Source organism: Miniopterus natalensis, chromosome 1 (genome assembly GCF_054644295.1).
Source record: "Miniopterus natalensis isolate mMinNat1 chromosome 1, mMinNat1.hap1, whole genome shotgun sequence".
NCBI classification, from domain to species: Eukaryota; Metazoa; Chordata; class Mammalia; order Chiroptera; family Miniopteridae; genus Miniopterus; species Miniopterus natalensis.
Genome location: NC_142081.1, coordinates 9,710,226 through 9,731,350, shown reverse-complemented (window position 1 = coordinate 9,731,350; position 21,125 = coordinate 9,710,226). Strand labels below are relative to the sequence as shown.

General features: G+C 50.8%; 1 protein-coding gene across 1 annotated transcript in view; it reads left to right on the top strand.

The window, feature by feature from the left end:
- DGLUCY (D-glutamate cyclase) overlaps positions 1-16,357 on the top strand; it is a 52,862-nt gene extending 36,505 nt beyond the window's left edge. The window contains exons 10-14 of the mRNA XM_087813851.1: positions 2,325-2,473; positions 8,532-8,651; positions 10,108-10,259; positions 15,788-15,961; positions 16,196-16,357. Of these exons, the coding sequence (XP_087669977.1) occupies positions 2,325-2,473; positions 8,532-8,651; positions 10,108-10,259; positions 15,788-15,937 (571 nt within the window). The 3' untranslated portion in view covers positions 15,938-15,961; positions 16,196-16,357. The remainder of the gene's footprint in view (positions 1-2,324; positions 2,474-8,531; positions 8,652-10,107; positions 10,260-15,787; positions 15,962-16,195) is intronic.
- The last annotated feature ends 4,768 nt before the right edge of the window (positions 16,358-21,125 follow it).

Below are 21,125 nucleotides of genomic sequence, written 5' to 3'. Positions count from 1 at the left end.
AGCTCACAGGAAAACTCAGGCGGTCACAGGGAGGACCTGAGTCACCACGGAAAAGTTCGATTGCAGATCCGATATGCCGCTTAAAGCTGCAAGAATGTGTGTGGTGCCTGTCTGAAATGTTTATATTCTCTGAATGGTTGGCACACACACAAAGCTCTGGCTCCTCGGGGGGAACTAGAAAACCCTCCTGGGCAGGGCCCTGACGCCTGGTGACACAGACGTTGCCCTTGTTGCTGAATGAAGGGAGATGAGCCAGATCTGATCACAGGGAGAGGGGATTCTGCTCTTTTTAGAGGAGATGCACTAACCTTCCCAGGGAGCAGATTCCCAGGAGTGAATTCCTTCCCATGGCAGCTAAATGGACGCTTCTGGCTTAAAAAAAAAAAATCAATCTACCTTCACCAGGTGTATCACTGAGTTCCCCTGAGGGAAGGTCCAGACACAGTGCTCCCCTTCCAGAACGGAGTCTGCACTGGTCTCACCGGGAGCTCTGTGCTGAATGATTTCCATCACCACTGTCCCACATGGGGCGCATCGCCCCAGGGTTAGGCTCCAGCACCTTCTCAGTGTCCGCTCATCCAGCATGTACGATGCCACCATCTTCTAGCAGAACCAAAGGACGTGGACCGGCCGGAAGACTTGTTTTTAAAAACATGTACAGAGAAAGCATTCAGAGTTAAGATTTTTTTTATTATAGTCAAGTACACATAACACAAAATTCACCATTTTTGCCATTTTAAGGGTCCAGTTCTGTGGCATTAAGGACATACACACTGTGCGGCCATCACCACCATCCATCTCTAGAATGTTTTCATTTTTCCAGCTGAAACTCTATCTCCATTAACCACTATCTTCCCAACCCCCAGCCCCTGATATCCACCATTCCACGTCATGTCTCTATAAATCTGACTGCTCTAGGGACCTCACATAAGTGGAATTGCATGGTGGTTGTCCTTTTGTGACTGGCTTATTTCACTTAGCACAATGTCCTCAAGATTCATCCATGTTGTAACATGCGTCAGAATCCCCATCCTCTTTAAGGCTGAGTAATATTCCATTGCATGTATGTACCACATTTTGCTTGCTTGTGTGTTGATGGACACTCGGGTTGCTTCTGCCTTTCATCTACTGTGAACCATGCTGCTAGGAATGCGGTGTGTAAACACCTCTCCGACACCCAGCTTCCAGTTCTTTTGGGTGTATACTGGATGTGGAGTTGCTGGACTCTATGGTAATTCTATTTAAAATTTTTGGGTAACCCCCACACTTTTCCAGGGCAGAGTTAAGATATTGAAGAACTTCGTCATGGAGCGGGAGGGGATTTAGAGAGGTTTATTTTTTATTTATTTATTTTTTTAAATATATCTTTATTGATTTCAGAGAGAGGAAAGGAGAGGGAGAGAGAGAGAGAGAAACATCAATGACAAGAGAGTCATTGATCGAGCCCACAACCCGGGCATGTGCCCTGACCAGAAATTGAACCCCAATCGCCTGGATCCTAGGTCAACGCTCAACCGCTGAGCCACGCCCGGCCGGGCATAGAGAGGTTTAAAGTACAACTTTCATGTTGTTGACTTGGATTACCAAAAATATGTCCCTCCTGATAATAGCAGCAAACACAACCACAACCACACCACGACGCTCACTTCCTGAGCGCTGAGTAGGTGTGGTGCTGCATGCTAAGCGCCTCGTGTGCGTTTTCTCACTTCACACTTTCCACGCGGTGTACTGGTGTTAGGTCACGTCAAAGAGCAGAAAATGAGGTTAGAGGCTGAACATCTTACCCAGGGCCAGTGGCAAGAGGACCAGCGTGATCTGATCCCACGGCCTGAACTCCCACCACCATGTCACCTGTTACCCCTGTCTCTCTGTCTCTTTCTGTCTAAAGAAGTTTCTCTTGTGGTAGATTCATTGGTCTAATATTTCAATTCCTTTTTAGTCTATGTGTGTCTGTAGACCGAACAGGAGCCTGGGAGGGGGCAGCGGTGGGCCAATAGCAGCCACCACTCAAACCCACTGGGTGCCGGCTCCCCTGCTGGTTAATGGAGATCTGGGCCAGGCTCCAGCATCATCCGCGGCCTTTCCACTCTCACCGCCTCCGACCCTGATAAATTGCTAAAGATTCTGATGTCATTTCTTACAATGATCAATCGGATAGACCAGCCTCCAGCACAGCCCCTGGCACATAGTAGATGTTAGGCCAAGTTCTGTAGGAATGAAGGAAACAAGGAAAGAATGACGTGTCCTCCACACAAACACGTGAAGTTAGGAGCTACAAGGCAGCCGCAGGCTCCCTGAGACCCTCTGCTCTTGCTTCCTGGCAGGTTCGACCACCTGGTGGCGATAGAGCGCGCAGGGAGGGCTGCCGACGGCAATTACTACAATGCGAGGAAAATGAACATCAAGCATTTGGTTGACCCCATAGACGATCTTTTCCTTGCGGCACAGAAAATTCCTGGAATCTCATCAACTGGTAAGCCAGAGGCACCGAGAATTCAGCAAGAATGTGTTAGCACTAAATGCCTTATTGACTACTGAACGCAGGACAGGAAAGGGTTGTATGGGGACCACCACTCTAGAGGTGGTCTTTGTTTAATAAGTGTCCCTATAGACAATATTGACATCGTCATTTAGAAATCCAACGTTCCCCCAAGCAACGAAGGGAAATGACATTTAACCTAGCATAGTCTATTTCCCCAACTCTAAAATATTAAAACTAATAATAGAGTAATAATAATAATAAAATCGAGGCATGGCCTATTATTGTCGCGTAGGATGCATGTACCATGTACACTATGTGTCATCTTACGAAGCATATTAATTTTAAAATATATGTTAACTATGTGGTTAGTGCAACATCTTGACTGCTAATAATATCATAGTTATTATGATAACTATGTGTAAATTATAGAACTTTATCGTTTTCAAAGAGGTTTCACATTTATTGTATTGTTTAAGCCTCTTTAAAACCCTGTAAGGTAGGGAAGGCAGGTATAGTGTCCAAAAATAAGGCTGGGGGGGCTTCTTGAGGTTGCCCAGCTAATTGGTGCTGCTAGGAGAATTAGGGGCAGAGCCCAGACTCCCAAGACCCTATCCAGTAAGCTTTTCAGAGAATCTCTGGAAGGCTTGCTGTAACTGGCAAGGAGAACCAGCCTTCCTCCCCCGAGGGAGGGTAGGTAGCAGGCCTGCAGGCATTAACCATTCTGTGTTTATCTCCTCTCAAGCACTGGAGTGTTTCCCAGACTCATTAGTCACCTTAGGCTTTTAAGGTTTTAATGAGACAATGAAAGTCTTCCCGGCTGAGCAGAAAATTTCTGCAAACCCGCCCTGGTCTTTCCCAGAAGAGGCCTCGGGTGTGGTAGACGCAGTGCGGTTGGCTCTGTGCTTCCTGTCTCTCGGGGCAGGGCAGGCCTGCGACCTAGGGCCTCGGGGGAGGACTCCCAGGGTGGAGAAGCAAAGGGTCTCTGAGTCCAGAGGAGCAACCAGGGTCCAAGGGAGCTGCTGTTCCCCACTGAAAGGAGACCCCCAATCTGTTCTGACCCCCCAGTGGTGCCCCCTGAAACCCCAGAATAAGCAGGGGGAACTGACTGTTGCACCTTCAAACTGCCCCCTTTGTGGACCTCTGGATGCTTCTCTTGGCCTCAGGGGCTTAAGCCCCTCCTGTGGTTTCTGAAGGCACCCTGCCCAGCAGGGTCACTCCCTGATTGTCCTTTCTCGCCTCTGCTACGTCAACACCCTGTTCCTCAGTTTCCCCAGACAGCTGCCTTGTCGTGCACTTAGCACTCAAATGAGAACCAAGACACCCACCTTTCACTCACTACCCGAGTCCTGCCCCCCTCAGAATCTCGACGAGCTCGGTCAGGAAAACAAGGCCACAGACAGGACTGACTCAAGGAGTGAACGGGATGGAATTCATAAAATGCTCAAGAGCAGAGACAGAAATAGACAAGATCCCGATGCTAGGTGGTGTTACCATTTTCCCTCATGCAACGGGCTGTCTCGGATCTGGGAAACAGTTCTGAGAAAAACCCTCAGGGTGTGGTCCAAAGGAATTTGGTCATTCACAATGGTCCAGATTCTTTTCGCTGAGTCCAGGTCTCTGTGCTCAAGGTGAGTCACCTCTACTTCCCCTCTCCACCATCTCACAATGAATGCTAACCTCTGGTGGAAGCTCTCTCCTATCCCAAGCCTTTGTAGAAACACGCAGAAACTGTCAGACAATCATGCAAGGCATATGATGTATCAGTCCACATGGACCACATCTACAGTGGTGGTCAGGTAAGATGATAATGGAGCTGAAAGATTCCTGTCGCCTGGTGACATCGTAGCTCTCCTAATGTCACAGAGCATTGCGTTCCTCGCGTATCTGTAGAGATGCTGATGTAAACACACCTACAGCACCGCTGGAGCGTGAAAGTATAGCACATACAATTACATACAGTACGTAATAGTTGTTAATGATAATAAATGACTGTGTTATTGGTTTATGCATTTACTATGCTATATTTCTGTTGTACTTTTAAGGCAGGGATGGGGAACCTTTTTTCTGCCAAGGGCCATGTGGTTATTTATAACATCATTCATGGGCCATACAAAATCATCAACTTAAAAATTAGCTATGAAAAAAACCTCCTAGATTTGTTGAATTTCGAGTCCGGCCTACGGTTGCCTTGGCAGGGCCAGACCAAATGAGTTAGCAGGCTGTACATGGCCCGCAGGCAGACGTTCCCCACCCGTTTTAGAGTGTGCTCTTTCAACATACATATAAAAAGATCGCTGTGAAGCAGTACGCGACGTTCAGCTGGCAGCAGCCTCATACATCTCATGTTTACCGAGTCTCCTAATTGCATTATCTTCTGTGCTTGATTTAATCTTGCGTTTTGTTCATCTTGGCCCCTAAGTGTACAAAAATCACTGTTAACGTTGTCAGTAAGAGGCCACATGGAGTGATTGACCTGGAAATGAAATTAGAAGCGATTGAGGACTAGGACGGTGGAGAATCAGTGACAGTTGCTGCTCACCTGTCAGGCGTGTCCCATCCCACCACAGCCGCGATCTTGGGGAACACGAACGAAGTAATGGAAGTTAGTAAAGGGTCTGCTTCACTGAAAGCAACGAGACCAATGAAAATTTGAGAAGGGCCCATATCAGACATGCAGAAACTTCTAATGGCCTGGATTGAAGACCAGACACAGAAGCGTGTCCCTCTCAGCAGCATGACCAAAGCAAAAAGTTTATTTGCAATGCTGAAAGAAAAGGCTGGACCTGGCTACAATGAATTAACTGCTAGCTCTAGGTGACTTAAACAGCTCAGGAATCATTATTCAGCCCTGGCTGGCGTGGGCCAGTTGGCTGAGGTATTGTCCCATGCACCCAAAGGTCGCTGGTTCAATTCCCAGTCAGGACACATGCCCAGGTCACGGGTTTGGTCCCTAGTCATACAGGAGGCAACTGATCGATGTTTCTCTCTCACATGGATGTCTCTCTCTCTCTCTGTTCCTTCCTATCTCTCTAAAATAAATAAAAACATTTTTTAAAAAGAATCATTATTATTACAAAATGTGAAAGCGAGTGGTGAGTCTGCTGGTGCTGATGTGAAGGCACCTGGAGAATTTTTGGAAACTCTAGATAAGCTGACTATGGAGGAAAATTACTTGCCAGAGAAAACAATATAGATGAAACCTCCCTATCCTAGAAATGGATGCCTAAAAGGACTTCCATCCATGAGGAGGCCAATCGGTGCCAGGTTTCAAGGCTTCTAAGGACAGGATAACAGTCTTGCTTGGGGCAGTGTTGCAGGCTGCAAACTGAGCCCCTTCATCTGGCACAGTGAGAACCCCAGGGCCTTCAAGCACATCAGTAAGCACACATTGCCCGTGTACTACAAGACCAAAAGGAAGGCATGGATAACCCAGCGCTGCTTCCAGGATGCCCTCCTGAGTTGCTATGTCAGCACAATGGAGAGAGATGTTTGGAGATTAACATACCTTTCAAGATTTTCCTTATTGTTGACAACGCTCCCAGACATCCTCCTTTTATTGGTGGTCTTCATCCCAGTACCAAAGGGGTGTTTCTCCCTCCAAACACCACCTCTTTGTCCCAAACAACAGATGGGGGAATTGTAGCAGCTTTTAAGACCTCCTGCCCGAGGAGGACCTTTGCCCAGGCTGTTGCTGTAGCTGAGGGAGACTGAGAGGAATCCGATGCTACGACGATCACAGCAGCTGTCTCCGCACCGGGGGCCCTGCTTGGGCTGGGCCGACGTCGCCGAGGAGCGTATGAATGGCACCTGGAAGAAGACACTCGGGGTTTGTCCGTGACGTCAAAGGCTTTGCCAAGGCTGAGGAGGTTGCAGGAATCACCAAGGCTGTGGCTGAGGTGGCCACCAACTCTAACCCGGCTGCGGGTGACAATGACACCGAGGAGCTCCTGGAGGTGGTTCCTGAGGAGCTGACCCGTGCGGAGGGTTGGGACTGGAACAGGAGCACGTCGCTGAAGAGGCAAGAGGAAAGGAAACTGCGGACGGAGACGAACCCCCAAGGAGCTGCACAGGGAGGGCTTGGCAGAAGCTCTTGCAGACCTCAGCGAGGTCCTAAAACGTTTGCAGACACGGACCCCAGCACTGAAAGGCTTTCACTGGGAGAGCGGGCCCTTCACGCTGCATTATCCGCTTACAAGCCAGCCTACGATGGAAAAAAGAAACACACCAAGCGAACCACCAGGAACATGTGTCAGAAAACAGCGAACCCTCAAGAAGAGCCTCAGGCAGGTCCACCAGGAGGCTATTCCAGCAGGAGGCCTTGTTATCAAAGGAGATGGCAGCCCCGTGCGTGTTAGTGCCCCCGAAGACCCTCCAGGGGGCCGGGGTGTGGAATGGGAGACGGTGATACCGAGGCCCTGACCTGCGTAGGCCGAGGCTGATGTGTGCGTTTGTGTCTTGGTTTTTAACAAAGTTTAAAAAGTAAAAAATAATAATAATTAAAAAAACTAAAACTAGAAAAAAGCTTATACAATAAGGATATAAAGAAAAAATATTTTTGTATAGCTGTACAATGTGTTTGTGTTTTAAGCTACGTATTATTACGGAAGAGTCAAAAAGTTAAACAATTTTTAAAGTTTGTAATGAAAAAAAGTTACAATAAGCTAAGGTAAATTTATTATTGAACAGAGAAAACTATTTATAAACTTAGTGTAGCCTAAGTGTCCGGGGTTTATAGGGTCTACAGTAACCTGCAGTAATAGCCTGGGCCTCCACTCGCCGCTCACTCCCCACTCCTGCAGGCTCCATTCATGGTCAGGCCCCACACAGCCGCACCATTTTTTCTCTTTTATATTTTTACTGCACCTTTTCTCTGTTTACATACACAAACACCACTGTGTTACAGTTGCCTGCTGTTCAGGACATCAGCACGCTACCCGGGTTTGTAGCCCAGCAGCAACAGGCTGGACCGCGCAGCCGAGGTGTGCGGTAGGTGTCCCATCTGGGTTTGGGCGCTGCGCTCTGATGTTCGCATTTCTCCGAACGTGTCCTTGTTAAGTGACGCATGGCCTGTAGGCTCGGGAGGCCCAGCTCTGCTCTGGAGGCACCTGGACAAGCACTTGGGCAAACAGTTATCTTGAGGCAACCACAGCCGTCTTCTGCAGGCAGACTCAGCTGACCGCCAGTCTACAGAGTCCCCCAGGAATACCTGACACAGGAGACCACACAGTGTTGCTAGAGCAGCACCTCAAAGGATACAGGCTGAGGGCTGCTTAGGTGTTTCCATCTTGTTCCTGCAAGGCTGGAGGGGCCTGCTAATTCTTTTCTGGCCAATTCACCTATTTTCAACACTATTACTTCCACCAATGGATTACATAATTTCTAACATCTCTCTATTCAAACATATGTATTCTAAAATTTATTATGCTAATCAACAAATCCTCAGGTGCTGATGCACAGATTGGCCTTTAGACCGTGGTCTCTTTCAAATGCTGGCCAACCACGCCTGGGCTTGTATTCCTGCTTAGGTGGCTCCAGGTGTTAACCAGGCGCCCCTCTGGTTGGTGTAGATGAAAATGAACTGACACACATACATTTCATACTCTTTATACAGAAGCCTTGAAAGCAAATCACAGAATTAACTTCAGAAATCTATACTAGTTCACTTCTGCCAATGGAATGCCATCTGGTCACACTGATGAGGCTCAGGGACTTGTGGCCCCTCCCCGAGCAAGAGCCCCTGAAGAAGAGAGAGGAAGTCCCTCACCATACCTGTTCAACAAAGGGGGTGCTCCATTCGTGACTAGAGAACATGACCCAGTAGGGGACATAGCCACACTCCGGTCAGTTCCAAACTTTGACTCATTTTTAACTAGAGAAGTTTCTAGAATACCCAAAGGAGAAGTACAACATCTCCTGGTTGTCTGAAAATATATCCAGAGCCAACCCTTTTCCCTTCCCAGAGGCAGCGAGCACGTGTGGAAGGGTGGCCCTGCCCCACCCCACAAGCCCCCCATTTGGTCTGTATACTGACTGCTTGTCTTCCCTCCAGGTGTCGGTGATGGAGGCAATGAGCTTGGGATGGGCAAGGTCAAGGAGGCCGTGAAGAGCCACATACGAAACGGGGATGTCATCGCCTGTGACGTGGAGGCTGACTTTGCTGTCATCGCCGGTGAGTGATTAGAGGGCCAGCCAGTGGGGCCTGGCTGTCCAGCCAGAAGCTTGTTATCCAAAAAATACAAAGAACTCTTAAAACTCCGCAATAAGAAAACAAACAGCCCAATTTAAAAATTAACAAAAGTCCTGAAACAGACACCTCACGAAGAAGATACAGAGACAGCAGGTAGGCATCTGAAAAGATGCCCACGCCCTATGTCTCTGGTCTCCACTCCGGATTCGCTTTGCGGCTGGGACACCAGGAAGAGGGGGAAGATTATCTGCCCGTCTCCTTTATTTTGGGGTCTTGGATCTGAAGGGAAGGGAGCCTCAGGAGAATTTCTTTGGAAGTCTTCAGATTTCCTCAAGTTTATCTGCCACCCAGAATGTAGGTTCTTTGTATAACTGGTCAAACCCCATGGGCTTGGCCTGATGTGGTGACTTCAGCAGCAGGCTGGGTCCCCTAAAGAGAGATGGGGACCCCACATGACAGTGGGGAAGAGGGCATATTATTTGGAATGAAAACCTGGGGGTTTGGGGCTGAGGGAGATGAACAGGGCCCCTCCAGTTAGAGTTGAGGGCCACCAGGACCTGAAGACAGAGAACTGTGTCTGTCCCTCCAGCTCAGTGTAGCCGAGAAAGATCAAGGCTCTGGAATCAGCCAGGCCGATGGCAGCTCTTCCTTCCAAGCCTTGCTGTCCCCACCCATATCGGGGGATCTCCGTGAGGGTTGGCGGACACCTCTGTGAAGCCCTGGGCCGGGCGGCCGGAATCCTTGATGCTCCCACAGCCCTTTGTGAACGTCTCTTTCATTATTCGCGCCACCCCATGCCGGGCTGTGCGCACAGCCCCTCGCTCTCCCGGGCGGGGGCTCTCCTTTCTGCTTTGACCGTCTAGCACCTAGAGCCTCGCAGGTCCCCGATCACCCCTTCTTCGGCCGCGCGGAGAGCTAACCCAAGCAGGTGTCAGGGGAGATCCGGCGAGGTCGCCCCAGAGCAGGAGGAGGTGAGGCTGATGGGGAGCCGTCCTCAGGCGCAGGAAGAGCTGATGGTCACAGCCCGAGGGGGCTGGGGCCTCCCCTCTGAGGACAGGCTTCCCAGCAGCCTGAGGTGCCGGTGCCAGGGCCAGGGCTCTGGAATGGCTGCCTTGGGCTATAGCTGCATCTTTTGCTCTGATGGTCCTTAACAGCACGTAACCCCGATGGTTTAGACTGAGCAATGCTCCTCAAACTTGAAGGTGAATCAGAGTCCCCCAGAGGGCTTATTGAAACTTGGCATGCCCCCCACTCCCGGGCTGAGTTTCTGATTAAGCAGAACTGGGCTACAAGCCCAAGAATTTGTTTCCAACAAGTCCCAGGTACTACTGGTGTCACTGGTCTTAGGACCATTCTTGAGACGAGTTCTGAGCTTAGAGGCAGGGTGATGGGCCACGTGACCTTCCCAATTCTGTGTTGAAATCTTTTTTTGTCCTAGGTGTCTCTAACTGGGGAGGCTATGCCTTGGCCTGTGCTCTGTACATCCTGAACTCGTGCGAGGTCCATGGACGTTACCTGAGGAAGGCAACTGGGCCCTCCAGGGCACCTGGGGAACAGAACTGGACTGAGGCGCTCCCATCCATCAGCAAGGTAACAGGCCCCACAGGCCACTCCATGGAAGCTACGTTTCCCTGGGTGAGGGGTGGGCCTGGTACTCCGAGCCATAAGCCACAGGCCAGCACCACTGCTGCCCCTCGGTGCGAGAGGCAGAGCCAGCCAGGTGTCCCAGCTGGACTGGATTGGGTGACCTTTGACCTTCTCATGATCCTAAATTATTATGGAAGACCTGGTATCAATGACCATTTCCCTTCTAGTTTGACTTTAGGCAAGTTGTTTAACCTCTCTGAGCCTCATTTCCTTTGTCTGTAAAATGGGGGCCAGCAGCATGGTTGGAAGAACTGCACGTACAGGCAGACCTTGGAGTTATTGTGGGTTCGGCTCCAGACCACCACAGTAACACGCGTGTCGCACACAGTGAGTCGTAATCTTTTAGTTGGTGGAGAGTCTTGCCTTCAGATTTTTTAAGACACAGTATCTGTGAGGTGCAATAAGGGAAAGCACAATAAAATGGGTGGCCTGCAGCTGCGGTTTCCTCATTGGCCCTTTCCAAGGAGTTTACAATCCAGGTAGAGCGCTGAGACCTCAGGGGGGATGGGACATCCCACAGAGTGCTAAGGTGGGGGAACTGGGGTGGGAGGAGGATCCTGGGGGCTGGAGGTTGGGAGGAATAAACCCAGTAGAAGGGCAGGCATTCTGGAAAGGAGGCGTGGTGGGAACAGAAAGCTGGGAGGTGACCAGCTCAGCGCTGGTGTGGGGAGGCTGCTCTCGAGGCCGCAGGTAGTCGGCAGGGGTCACGCTGGGGTAGAGGAGGGCTCCTCATCCCAGGGTCCACAAAGCAGGGTTCATGAGTTCTTTGAAACACTTTGCAAAATTGTTCCATACGTGGGTTTTTCTGAGCAAGGATCTGTGCTTTCATCGGATTCTCCCAGTAGTGTGGGGTCATTAAGAGCCCCTGGGCAGAGGGAGATCATGTTAGCTGGATCAGTCCCAGTCTTGTCCCCCAAAAGGCATAGATTACTACATGTTAAAAAAACCAAACCTTCTGGAAGTCAGGAACCAGGTCTCTTGTGTCTGCTTTCCCAACAATCAGCAGACAGAATCTCAGCACTGGGTAAATCCTTGTTGGATAGATAAATGGGTGGCTGGGTCGCTGGCTGGGTGGCTGGGTGGCTGGGTGGCTGGGTGGGTGGATGGATGGATGGATGGATGGATAAGTAAATGAATGAAAGTGGTGCTTTATTAGAGCAGCGGTTCTCAAACTTTAGAGGCATCAGAATCACCTCACTGGCATTTTAAACCACAGAGTATGGGGCCCTGCCCAAGGTTCCTGATTCAGCAGGTCTGAGGTGGGCTGGAGCATCTGTGTCTCTAACAAGTTTACTGGTAACGTTGCTGCAGCTGCTGCAGGGACCACACTTTGAAACCCTGCAATAGAAGAGGGTTGGTTTCCAGCATCTTGGATGAGGGTTGGTCTGGGGAAGGCAATCCAGGAGGCAGGAAGGTTCCTGAGCATCCAGCCTAGAGGCAGCAGCTGAGATGGGGCAGGATCCAGAGCCCCTCCTGCCCCTTTTCTGTCTTATTATTTTTTTGTTTACATTGCCTTGTACCCATTCTAACCCCTTTTTCCTTCTGCCTGTCTCTCCCTCTATTTCTCCCTTATGCACAAATCCCCCACCCCCGTCTCTCTACAACACCTCCTTGGATTGGTGGTGTCTCTATTTTACAAATGAGGGAGCTGAGGCCCCAAGAGGGGAGGCGACTTGCCTGGCACCACCCAGCTAAGAGGCAGAGCTGAGATCTGAGTCTGGGTCTCCAACTCTATACTCTGGGCGTCTCCCCACATGACTCAGAAGTCTCCCAGTTCCTGGCAATGCCAGGCTGCCATGGAGGAGGGCTCGCAGCTGAAGTGACATTTTCTGGGGAAGTGGTCTTTGCACTTCCTGGATCTGAATTGGAAAAAAAAAACCACTCAGGGAGCTGCCTTACACATGATTCCTGATTCACACAGACATAAGAGAATGAACCCAGCCAAACACACTCACACAGCTCAAGCACAACCCAGGCATGGAAAATCCTTTTGGGTTTCCACCCAGTCCTTCACAAAATATTAATGATGCGCCACCCTTATAAAGTAAATAAAAAAGAACATTTTTAAAGCAAAAGTGCAAACATATGTTTGTTGAACCCTTCCTCTGGGTCAGGCCCAAGCTTGCTCTGGGAGACAGTGAGGGGTCTAACCTGGCCCCTGGGTAGGGAACTCAGGATCCACAGGGAAGAAATCTTGCACATGAAAGGAACCAGGATGGAAGTGGGCATGGCAAGCTGCTGTGGGGACACAGAAAATGGGCATTTAGCTTATTCAGAGAGCTCAAGGAAGGTTCCCTGGAGGATGTGGCACTCAGCTGAGTCTTAGGGGGTGAGCAGGATACATGTAACCAGGCAAGGAAGGAGGGAAGGGCCTTCTAGGCGGCAGGAAGGTGCAGGGACATGAGGTGGTGTGGTGTTCAGGAGAATAACTAGAATGGCCATACTAGAGCTCAGTGGGTCACTGTGTGGAGTCACTGAGTCATTAGGAGACACTGGCAGAGCTGTGGCTGAGATGGTGGTGAGGCTTGATTGGTTAGGGGCAGAGGGACATCCCTCATCTCTGCTCTGTGAGTTGCTTGTAAGTAGCGCCTCCCATATTTAGGGACAGTTCTTAGCAGTCTGATCAGAATGGTAGCAGGAGTGGGCACCATGCTGAGGAGCCCAGGGAGCCACACCCTGCTCACTCTGACCTTTGGTCACACCCTGGGGTTTTACTTGAGGGCAGAACAAAGGGCTGGAGAGCATCCCCCAGACCTTCTCAGGTACCCAGAGCCAACTGAGAGCACCTTACAGGAGGGACTAAGGGTGGGTGGGGGGATGGATGGATGGATGGATGGATGGATGGATGGATGGATGGATAGATGGATGGGCGGAAAGATGGACGGATGGACAGATGGATGGATGGATGGAAGGAAGGAAGGAAGGAAGGAAGGAAGGAAGGAAGGAAGGAAGGAAGGAAGGAAGGAAGGAAGGAAGGAAGGAAGGAAGGGTGGATGGACAAACGGACGGATGGATAAATGGATGAATGGACTTCTGGCTGGCTGGCTAGCTGGATGGATGGGTGCATGAATAGACTGATGGATGAGTGGATAATGGATGGGTGAATGATACTGAAAGACGGGAACATGGCCTCTGGCCTTATCCTGGGCTCCCATTCTCTTCCAGCACTTTCATCTCACTCCACTTTTTTTATAACTTTTTATGAGGTATGACATAAACCGCTGAAACCTTAAGTGTACAGTGAATGAATTTTTATATAGATATAGATAGATATAGATATAGGTATAGATAGATATAGATATAGATATATAGATATATAGATATATAGATATATACATGCCAGTGTAGCCATCACTAAGATCACATATAGAAAGGTTCCAACTTCCCAGGAGGCCCCTTTCTCCCACCCCACTTCGCCCGGCAACATCACCCAACCAGAATATCAGCCCACCATGCTCCCACTGTGACTCAATGGTGACCGGCCATTCACTCAGCCTCTAGGCCCAGAAGTCATCCTGGGCCTCTGTCCCCATCCGCAATGAGCAAGGCCCCCGCCCTGCCCACTCTGCCTCATTTCTGTGCTGTCCCTCCGCTCCTGCTCCCTGCCTCAGCCTGGACCGGCGCAGCGGCCTCCAGGGCTCTGCCTGCGCCCCTCCTCGTCGCTTCTCTTCCCCGCCACCCTCTCCTCGGAGAGGCCTCCTGGAAGACGTGGTTCCTGGGAAATTTGCACGCAGCCACTGTTGGTCCAGCTGATCCCGGGGGGCTCTTACAGGCTACGTGCCAGCCAGTTCCTGTTGACTGATCACATGCACCCTGAGGACCACAAGGTCCTCCCTGGGATTCAAGGATACGAATGGTGGGAGCAGGCAGTGTGCTGAGAGGAAATGGCCAGATGGTTCCAGAAGCATTCCCCCATAAAGAGAGGATATGACCCAATGGAGAAGATAAATGGGAAAATAAAGCCCAAACAAAGGGCGGGAAGTGCCACCCTGGGTTGAGTGGCCCCTGGGAGGGGCTGTTGGACAAATACTCTCAAGTCTCCCTTCTACAGGCCCAGGCAGAGCGGAAGTTCAGGCTGTCAGGCCAGCTGAGAACAGAGACAGTTCCCGGTGACATTTGCCAACGCTTTCTCCATTGTTTTGAAACATTTTCAGCTAGTGCTCCTCATAGCCCCTTGTCTGGCTCATTTCTGCTCTTTTGTCACCTGTGGTTCTATCTGCCCCTCCTCCTGAAAGTCTTCCTTGAATCGCTCCAGTAAACGGGGCTGGGTGCCCTGCTCTGTGCTGTGATCCCCATGGACTGTGCCTGCCTGGGCACCCATCTAGACTGTGACCCCCCGGGGGCAGGGACCATGTCATTCACCACTATATCACCGATTCAGGGCCTGGTACATAGCAGGTGCTCAATAAAAATTCAGTGGGTGACAGAATGAATTAGCAATGCCTGAGTGGGAAGGTGGGAGCCCTTCTCAGATCTGTCAGTCTTCCTGTTCCCAAGTCCTTGGTCCCCTCCTCATTTCGTAAAGAGGAGAGGAGGATGTGTTTGACTTCTCCCCGCAGGCACCATCCTCTCTCCTCTCATCTTGACCTAAGAGCCACCTTCCCCAGGCCAGAGCTATTCAGCTGGGACAGACATATTCATGGCTTAGACAAGTGGAGGGAAAGAGAAGGAGGGGAATCACATCACTTAAGAGAGCTCTGGGCTAAAGGCTAGGGACCCAACCCTGCCAATAATAATCCACCTCATTTCGTGAGCACCTACTATGTGCCAAGGACCATACTAGGTGCTTTATTTGCATATCTCACTTAATCCTCATAACAACCCTCTAAAGGTGGCATTATTATCATCATCATCAACCTCCCCATTATACAGATGAGGACACTGAGGCACAGAGAGGTTAAAACACCTACCAGGAAAGACCCGAGTCAGATCTGTCTGATCCCCAACCATTCTGCCTACTGGGCCCAGCTTCTTCCAGAAGCTTCCACATGCACAGCAAGGAATATCTAGAAGGTGACAGCAGCAGGACTTGGCACGTGCCCACAGGAGGCTAACAGTGGGGTCTCAGGAGGAATGGGGGCCTTCCTGGCACAAAGACCAATGGCAGGTGATCCAGAGCTGGGCGGGGTGAGGTTGGCAGGAAGCAGCCTATGTTGCACCTGCAGAAGGAGTGAATCTTTAATGTTTGCTAAGAGAAAGTAGGTTTCCATAAAAAGCACATTATTTGGTTACATGAAGGTAACTAGCAGAAGAAACAGCCCAAACTGGTCACTGGCTGCTTCTGGGGAGTGGGTTCGAAGCACGACTGTTTTTCACTGTGAGTCTTCCAGTGGCGTTAGTATTTTTAACCAAAATGTCATTGTGAAAAAGAGGCCATGTCAAGTCCAATGCTCTTCTCCACTTATGTGTGTATATGTATTTCTTTTTCCCTCCCCCTTCGCTACTTCTGTCTCTGCTTCATTTTGTTCCAGGAAGAAAAAATGTTGAGCATCCTGGTGCAGCACAGAGTCCGGAGTGGCGTCTCAGGCAACGTGGGCATGGAGGTGGACGGGCTGCCCTTCCACGGCACCCACGCCGAGATGATCCAGAAGCTGCTGGACGTCACCACGGTGCGCATGTGACCACACAAGTCACATGCGTGTGGAGTATGTACTAGAGGCCACGTCTGGATCTGGGGAGGAGTCCCCGAGGGCCCAGCTTCTTTCTAGAACAGCCTCACAAATAAGCACGAGCCTGGGGGAGCTGGGCTGGGACACTGCCTGCCACCTCCTGGGCGGGGTTAGTGCAGGGGGACCACAGAACCCTTCCTCTGGGCTTCCCAGTGTTTGCTTTCATTTGTGAGGGCCAGAGGCATTGATTTCAACCCTCCTTCACCCCAGCTTCTTCAGGCCACACACGTGGTCTGCTCTGAGAGCCTCCTGACCAGTCACTTCCTGCGACACCAGTGACCAATCAAGTACCAGGCAGACCAAGAAGGAGTCATCCCCAGGGCCCTAACAACCTCCCTGGTAATTATGAAATAGTAAAATGCACAAATGTGATGTGTATATTTCTGAAACTCTGGGACTTTACTAAAGGTTTACTCACCACCACAACCAACAGAACATATATACCTTTGAAACGCTCTTTTTCAAACAGCATTTTGTTTACTTAGGCAAAAGATCCCTCAACCTTACATTTGTCACCATCACCTCCCCCTGCCCCTCACTTCTTTTCACCCCCACACCTCCTGAACCCCCACCTTGGAGCCTGACACCTCTTCCAGGTCCTCATCTGCTCCCCCCACCCCCAGCCTGGAGCCGGAAACTTTGCCCTCCCTGCTCAGGGGGCAGCCACACTCCTGGAGCCTAGGGCTGGGTCAGGACTGCCTGGGACATAAGTCACTCGCAGAAGCCTCCTGGAAATCTCTAGCCAGCTTGTCCCGATCTCCTTCACAATCTCCCACTGCATATTTCCCAACAAAATCAGAAGCGGAGTCACTGACCACATCCCATTACACACACATATTGGACCAGTCCAGTAGCATCCGCTGGCTCATCCAGACGGGGTCCTGCTTCCCAGCTAGGGCCCCAGAGGCTCACTGAGCCTGCTCAGTTTTATTTTCTTGATTCTTTAGGGGGCCATTCACTGTAAAGTATGGAACACACGCTATAGAAACTACCTCGAGTTGTACACTCAGCAGCAAAGCCTAAGCGCGTAGTAAGTGATCTGGGGTTAACTCCCCTGCTCCCCACAGGGGCGTGGCGGAGGCCCGGGCCAGACATAGCTGGGGGTGGGGATTGTCCAGACTTCCCTGTGTCATTCTGGTGGGGCGTCCCCATCTGTAATCTGTGCTCCTGCTGGTGTGGCATCAGGGCTGGTGCACCCATCGTAATGAGCTCACACTCCCTTCATCTGCGACGCAGCACAGCTGCCGGGACCCACCTCAGCTGTAAGCTTCACTGCCAGGTCTCCTCCGATTACAGTTTTTGCCCCTGATTTGAGACTGCAGGGCTCCGTAACGGGAGGCTCTGATGAGATTGCACCCTGGCGTTTTTGAAACCTTGATGGTTAGAAGAGAGAAACCATCACTCCGGTGAAGCTGCTGGCACTCACCCGACTCATCTTCCGGGGAGACACTAGCATGCCTTCGGTTTCGCAATAGTAACAGCAGAGTTCTGTGCCAGCACGGGGAAGCTTGAGACGTAACCATGTAATAGGCTGTCTTTGCTGTGGGAAGAAGTTTATGGGGAGATGATTAAGTTGTTTGGGGAAAAGGCTGAGGCCCAGGTGGAGCCCAGAGAAGCCAGAGAGTAAGGGTCTTAGCTCTGGAGTGAAGTATCTAAAGGCCCCCTGCAGGGAGAGGCAGGCCCGTGGCCCTGCAGCAGGGGCCAAGGTGTAAGGGAAGGCCAGGAAAGACACCTTAGCAGGGTCCAGTCCATACACCACTGCAGCTCTGAGTTCTAGGACCCAGTTTTAACGCTTTTCCACAATAGGATTTCTGCTCAGGTCTTTAGTAAAGTTTTGTTCAGTTTTATCCTGGTCTTGGCTGTGCTTTGGGGAAAGGACTGTGTCCATGTGTGGAGTGGCGTGGCTGCCACCTGGAGAAGCTGGTTACAGGGGGACAAGCGGTAACCTTGTCCTTGCATGACAGGGTTGGAAATGGGCTCGGCATCCACCAGGATAGACTCATGGGGCATGTGAGCATCCCTGGGCATTTCCGGGAATGCTGGGTTGAGTGAGATCCTGGTTGACAGTGTCTGGGATGCTCTGTGGGTGTTCAAGAACAGGCACATCAAGGTGTGCATGCCCCACAGCCCCTGCAGGTGGGACTCAAAGGCAAGCAAACCAGCGAAGGGGGTCAGGGGCTCCTTAGTCCCCTGGCTGTCCTCTGGCCAAGTGGACAGCACTCAGCTGGGCCAGGTACTCCTCTGAGGTCATTCCCTGCCTCTCACTTCACAGGCCCTGCTGACCACCAGCCCTGCCTTAGACCAGACCACACATTCTCCTACTTTCTACCCTTTCCATGTGGGTTCCTCTGGCTCCACAATGAGGTCAAACTCTCAGATCCAAAAGACCACGGCTCTAGGTGGGCTGGAGAAGATGTGGCTTAACCGTGGTTTGCCTAAACTAATCTATGTCAACGGTGTGATGTGCCAGCTAGAAAGCCAGTGCATCCATGGAAGCACAGTGAAGTAAACACATGGTCCCCTTCTCCTTGGTGCAGGCCAGACAGACTTAGTCTCACTTCCGATCCAAGCATCACATTGGAAGGAGTGGGTTTTGTTCAGATGAGGTAAAGGGAAGTGAGTGTTTAAAACATGTTAAGTGGAGGTGGCTTGAAGAGCTGGCAGAGACGGGTCACCAGTTCTGCTTCCTTTTCCTGCATACATAGGAAAACTACACTTCCCAGCCTCCTTTGCCATTAGGTTGGGGCATTGGGACTGGGATCTGGCCAATGAAATGTAAGCAGCAGAAATATCTACAGCTTCCAGACTTGGTCATAAACCCCCTGTGAGATTCTATTTGTGCAGCTTCCCCCTATCTGTGTGGATAAAAGGGAGGACCCCCCAAGACCATGGAACTTCTTGATAGAAGGATCTTGAATCACTACCATTACTGGGGAAAAGACTTGTCAGAAAGCAGCCGCTCATGACTTTGTATGAACAGGAGATAAACTTTTGTTTTAAAACACTGTGACTTGGCGGGTATAAACTGCTTTATAATCCAGCCTTGTCTTATACAAGCTTGGGAGGCTTAACACAGCGCCCGGACACATGGCTCCAGAGGCCAGAACTAAGGCCAGTGGGAAAAGTGGTTCTTCCTAACCTTGTAATGACTTGTCTTGGGTCGTAGCAAATTAGTGTCATTGGCGATGGTTGTTGAAAAACTGGACCATCATTTTGGGGGACATACATGGAATAATTCATCGGTACATTCCAGCACTGATATCTCAGGTCTAATCTCATAGTGTCCCTCTACGAGATTAGTTTAATTCAATAGTTGTTGAATGAAAGCAAATGGACTTGAAATCCCACCATTCCCCCAGAGCACTGGGCACCATTGTGACCCCAGAGAGATTGTCATCAGAGACGGTTGTCTTGCCAGACAGAAGTCCTGGAGATTGCAGGGTCACCAACTGCAAGACGCAGCTTTTTCTAAAAAGCATTGGGTAAAGAGGGCCAGATTCTGGCTCTCCCTTGGTCGTACCAGGCAGAGGAAAGCAGCAGATGGGGGTGTATTCTGTGCTGAAAATGTCTCCCACTCTTGTCTGGCCACCCCACAGACCACTGTGTGTAAACAGGAAGATGAGCCTCCTCTTGCTAAGCAGCACTGGTGAGTGAGAAAGGACTCTGATGGCTTCCGCTACCTTCAGCCCATACCAGATAGACCCTTTCCTCCGCCCATTCTCTCAGGAGAGAAAGGAGTCTTAAACCCCAATCAAGTCCTCCGTCTTTTTGGAAGAAGGATCGACTCTTCCAAAACACTTCAGGACTCCGGAAATCTGACCCAGAGAGGGATTAAGTGACTAAAACCAAATTTATATTTTAATATGATGCAGTTAATCCTTAGTAATAAACACGGAGCCTGCCACTATTGAGAGGATGCTCAGGCCTGGTCAACAGCTGTGGCCCTCCCCAGACAAAACCCAAGCAGCGAGGACAGCCCCGGGGCGATGACTCCAACAGGCCTTTCTGCTCTGTAATCTTCCCGAGTGAGGGGTGGACAGTCGGGTCAGCCCTCCCTCTCCGTGGGGAGCCGCTCTCAGCGGGTCGTAGAAGGGGTCATGTGTCCAAGGACAGAAGGAGTGATACTCTCCAAACCACAGGGCTGGGCTCTGTCTGCAAAGGGGAGGTGTCCAAGTTAAGCCCCAGAGTGGATTTGCAGCAAGTGCTGAAGACACTGTATGGCTCTCGAGAGGAGGGAGGGAAGACCTACTTCCCTTGAGGGCTCCATCCTTCGCGGACACTGCTGGGTGATCAGAGGCAAATCCCCTAATTGCTCTGTTCGAGTTTCCTGTGAGAAAGTCAATCCCTCGACCTTCCCAACTCCACTGGGTGTTTGTTTCAAGGCCCCTCTAGATCCCCCTGCAGTTAGAAGACCCTCCTTCCCCATAAGGACTTCAGCACAGGCCAGCTGGGGCTGGTTACTTAGTTTTATTTGCAGACTCACGTTGGCTACATAAATCCATTGCACAGTCCAACACACACATACTTGGCATAAAACAGAGGACAATATGAAAATACTACTCTTGACAGTAAATGGAACCACTCAGCTCATCCCAGTGGGAACACTGGTGTTCAAGGTCAAAATAGGGAGGAGTTTGGAATGAGGCATGCTCAACCGCACCGTTGCCCCAGTAAGATCCTGGGCTGGGGCGGGTGGGCTTTTCTTGGTTGTGTGGCATTTCAGTCACCTTCAGACCTGGTCACTTCTTCCTCCAGGAAGGGGAAGACCCCCCCATAAGGAGCTGGGGCAGGTGCTGCCAGTCAAAGCCAAGCGTGGGCCTGGGACCCCATTTCCCTAGGTCAGTCCAGCCCGGGCTGTCTGCCTTTGGGCATCCCTGATGGGGGCGGGGGAGAGAAGAGAGGGGAAGAAAGGTTGAGGATATTCAGGGTGGCCCTGCCTCTAGCAGCTTCTAGAATTGTTTCACCGATGCCAGCTTCTGTCTCCCCACCCCTGGTCCCTCCCCCGACCTGAGCCCACCTATCCCCTTGTCTGTGAGGAGCCCAAATCCAAGGGAAGTGCGAGCTGGCCCCAGCCCATCGACCAGGACATCTGGAGGGCGAGCATTTCTGTCAAGGTGAGCAGGCCCCTGGAGCAGTATAA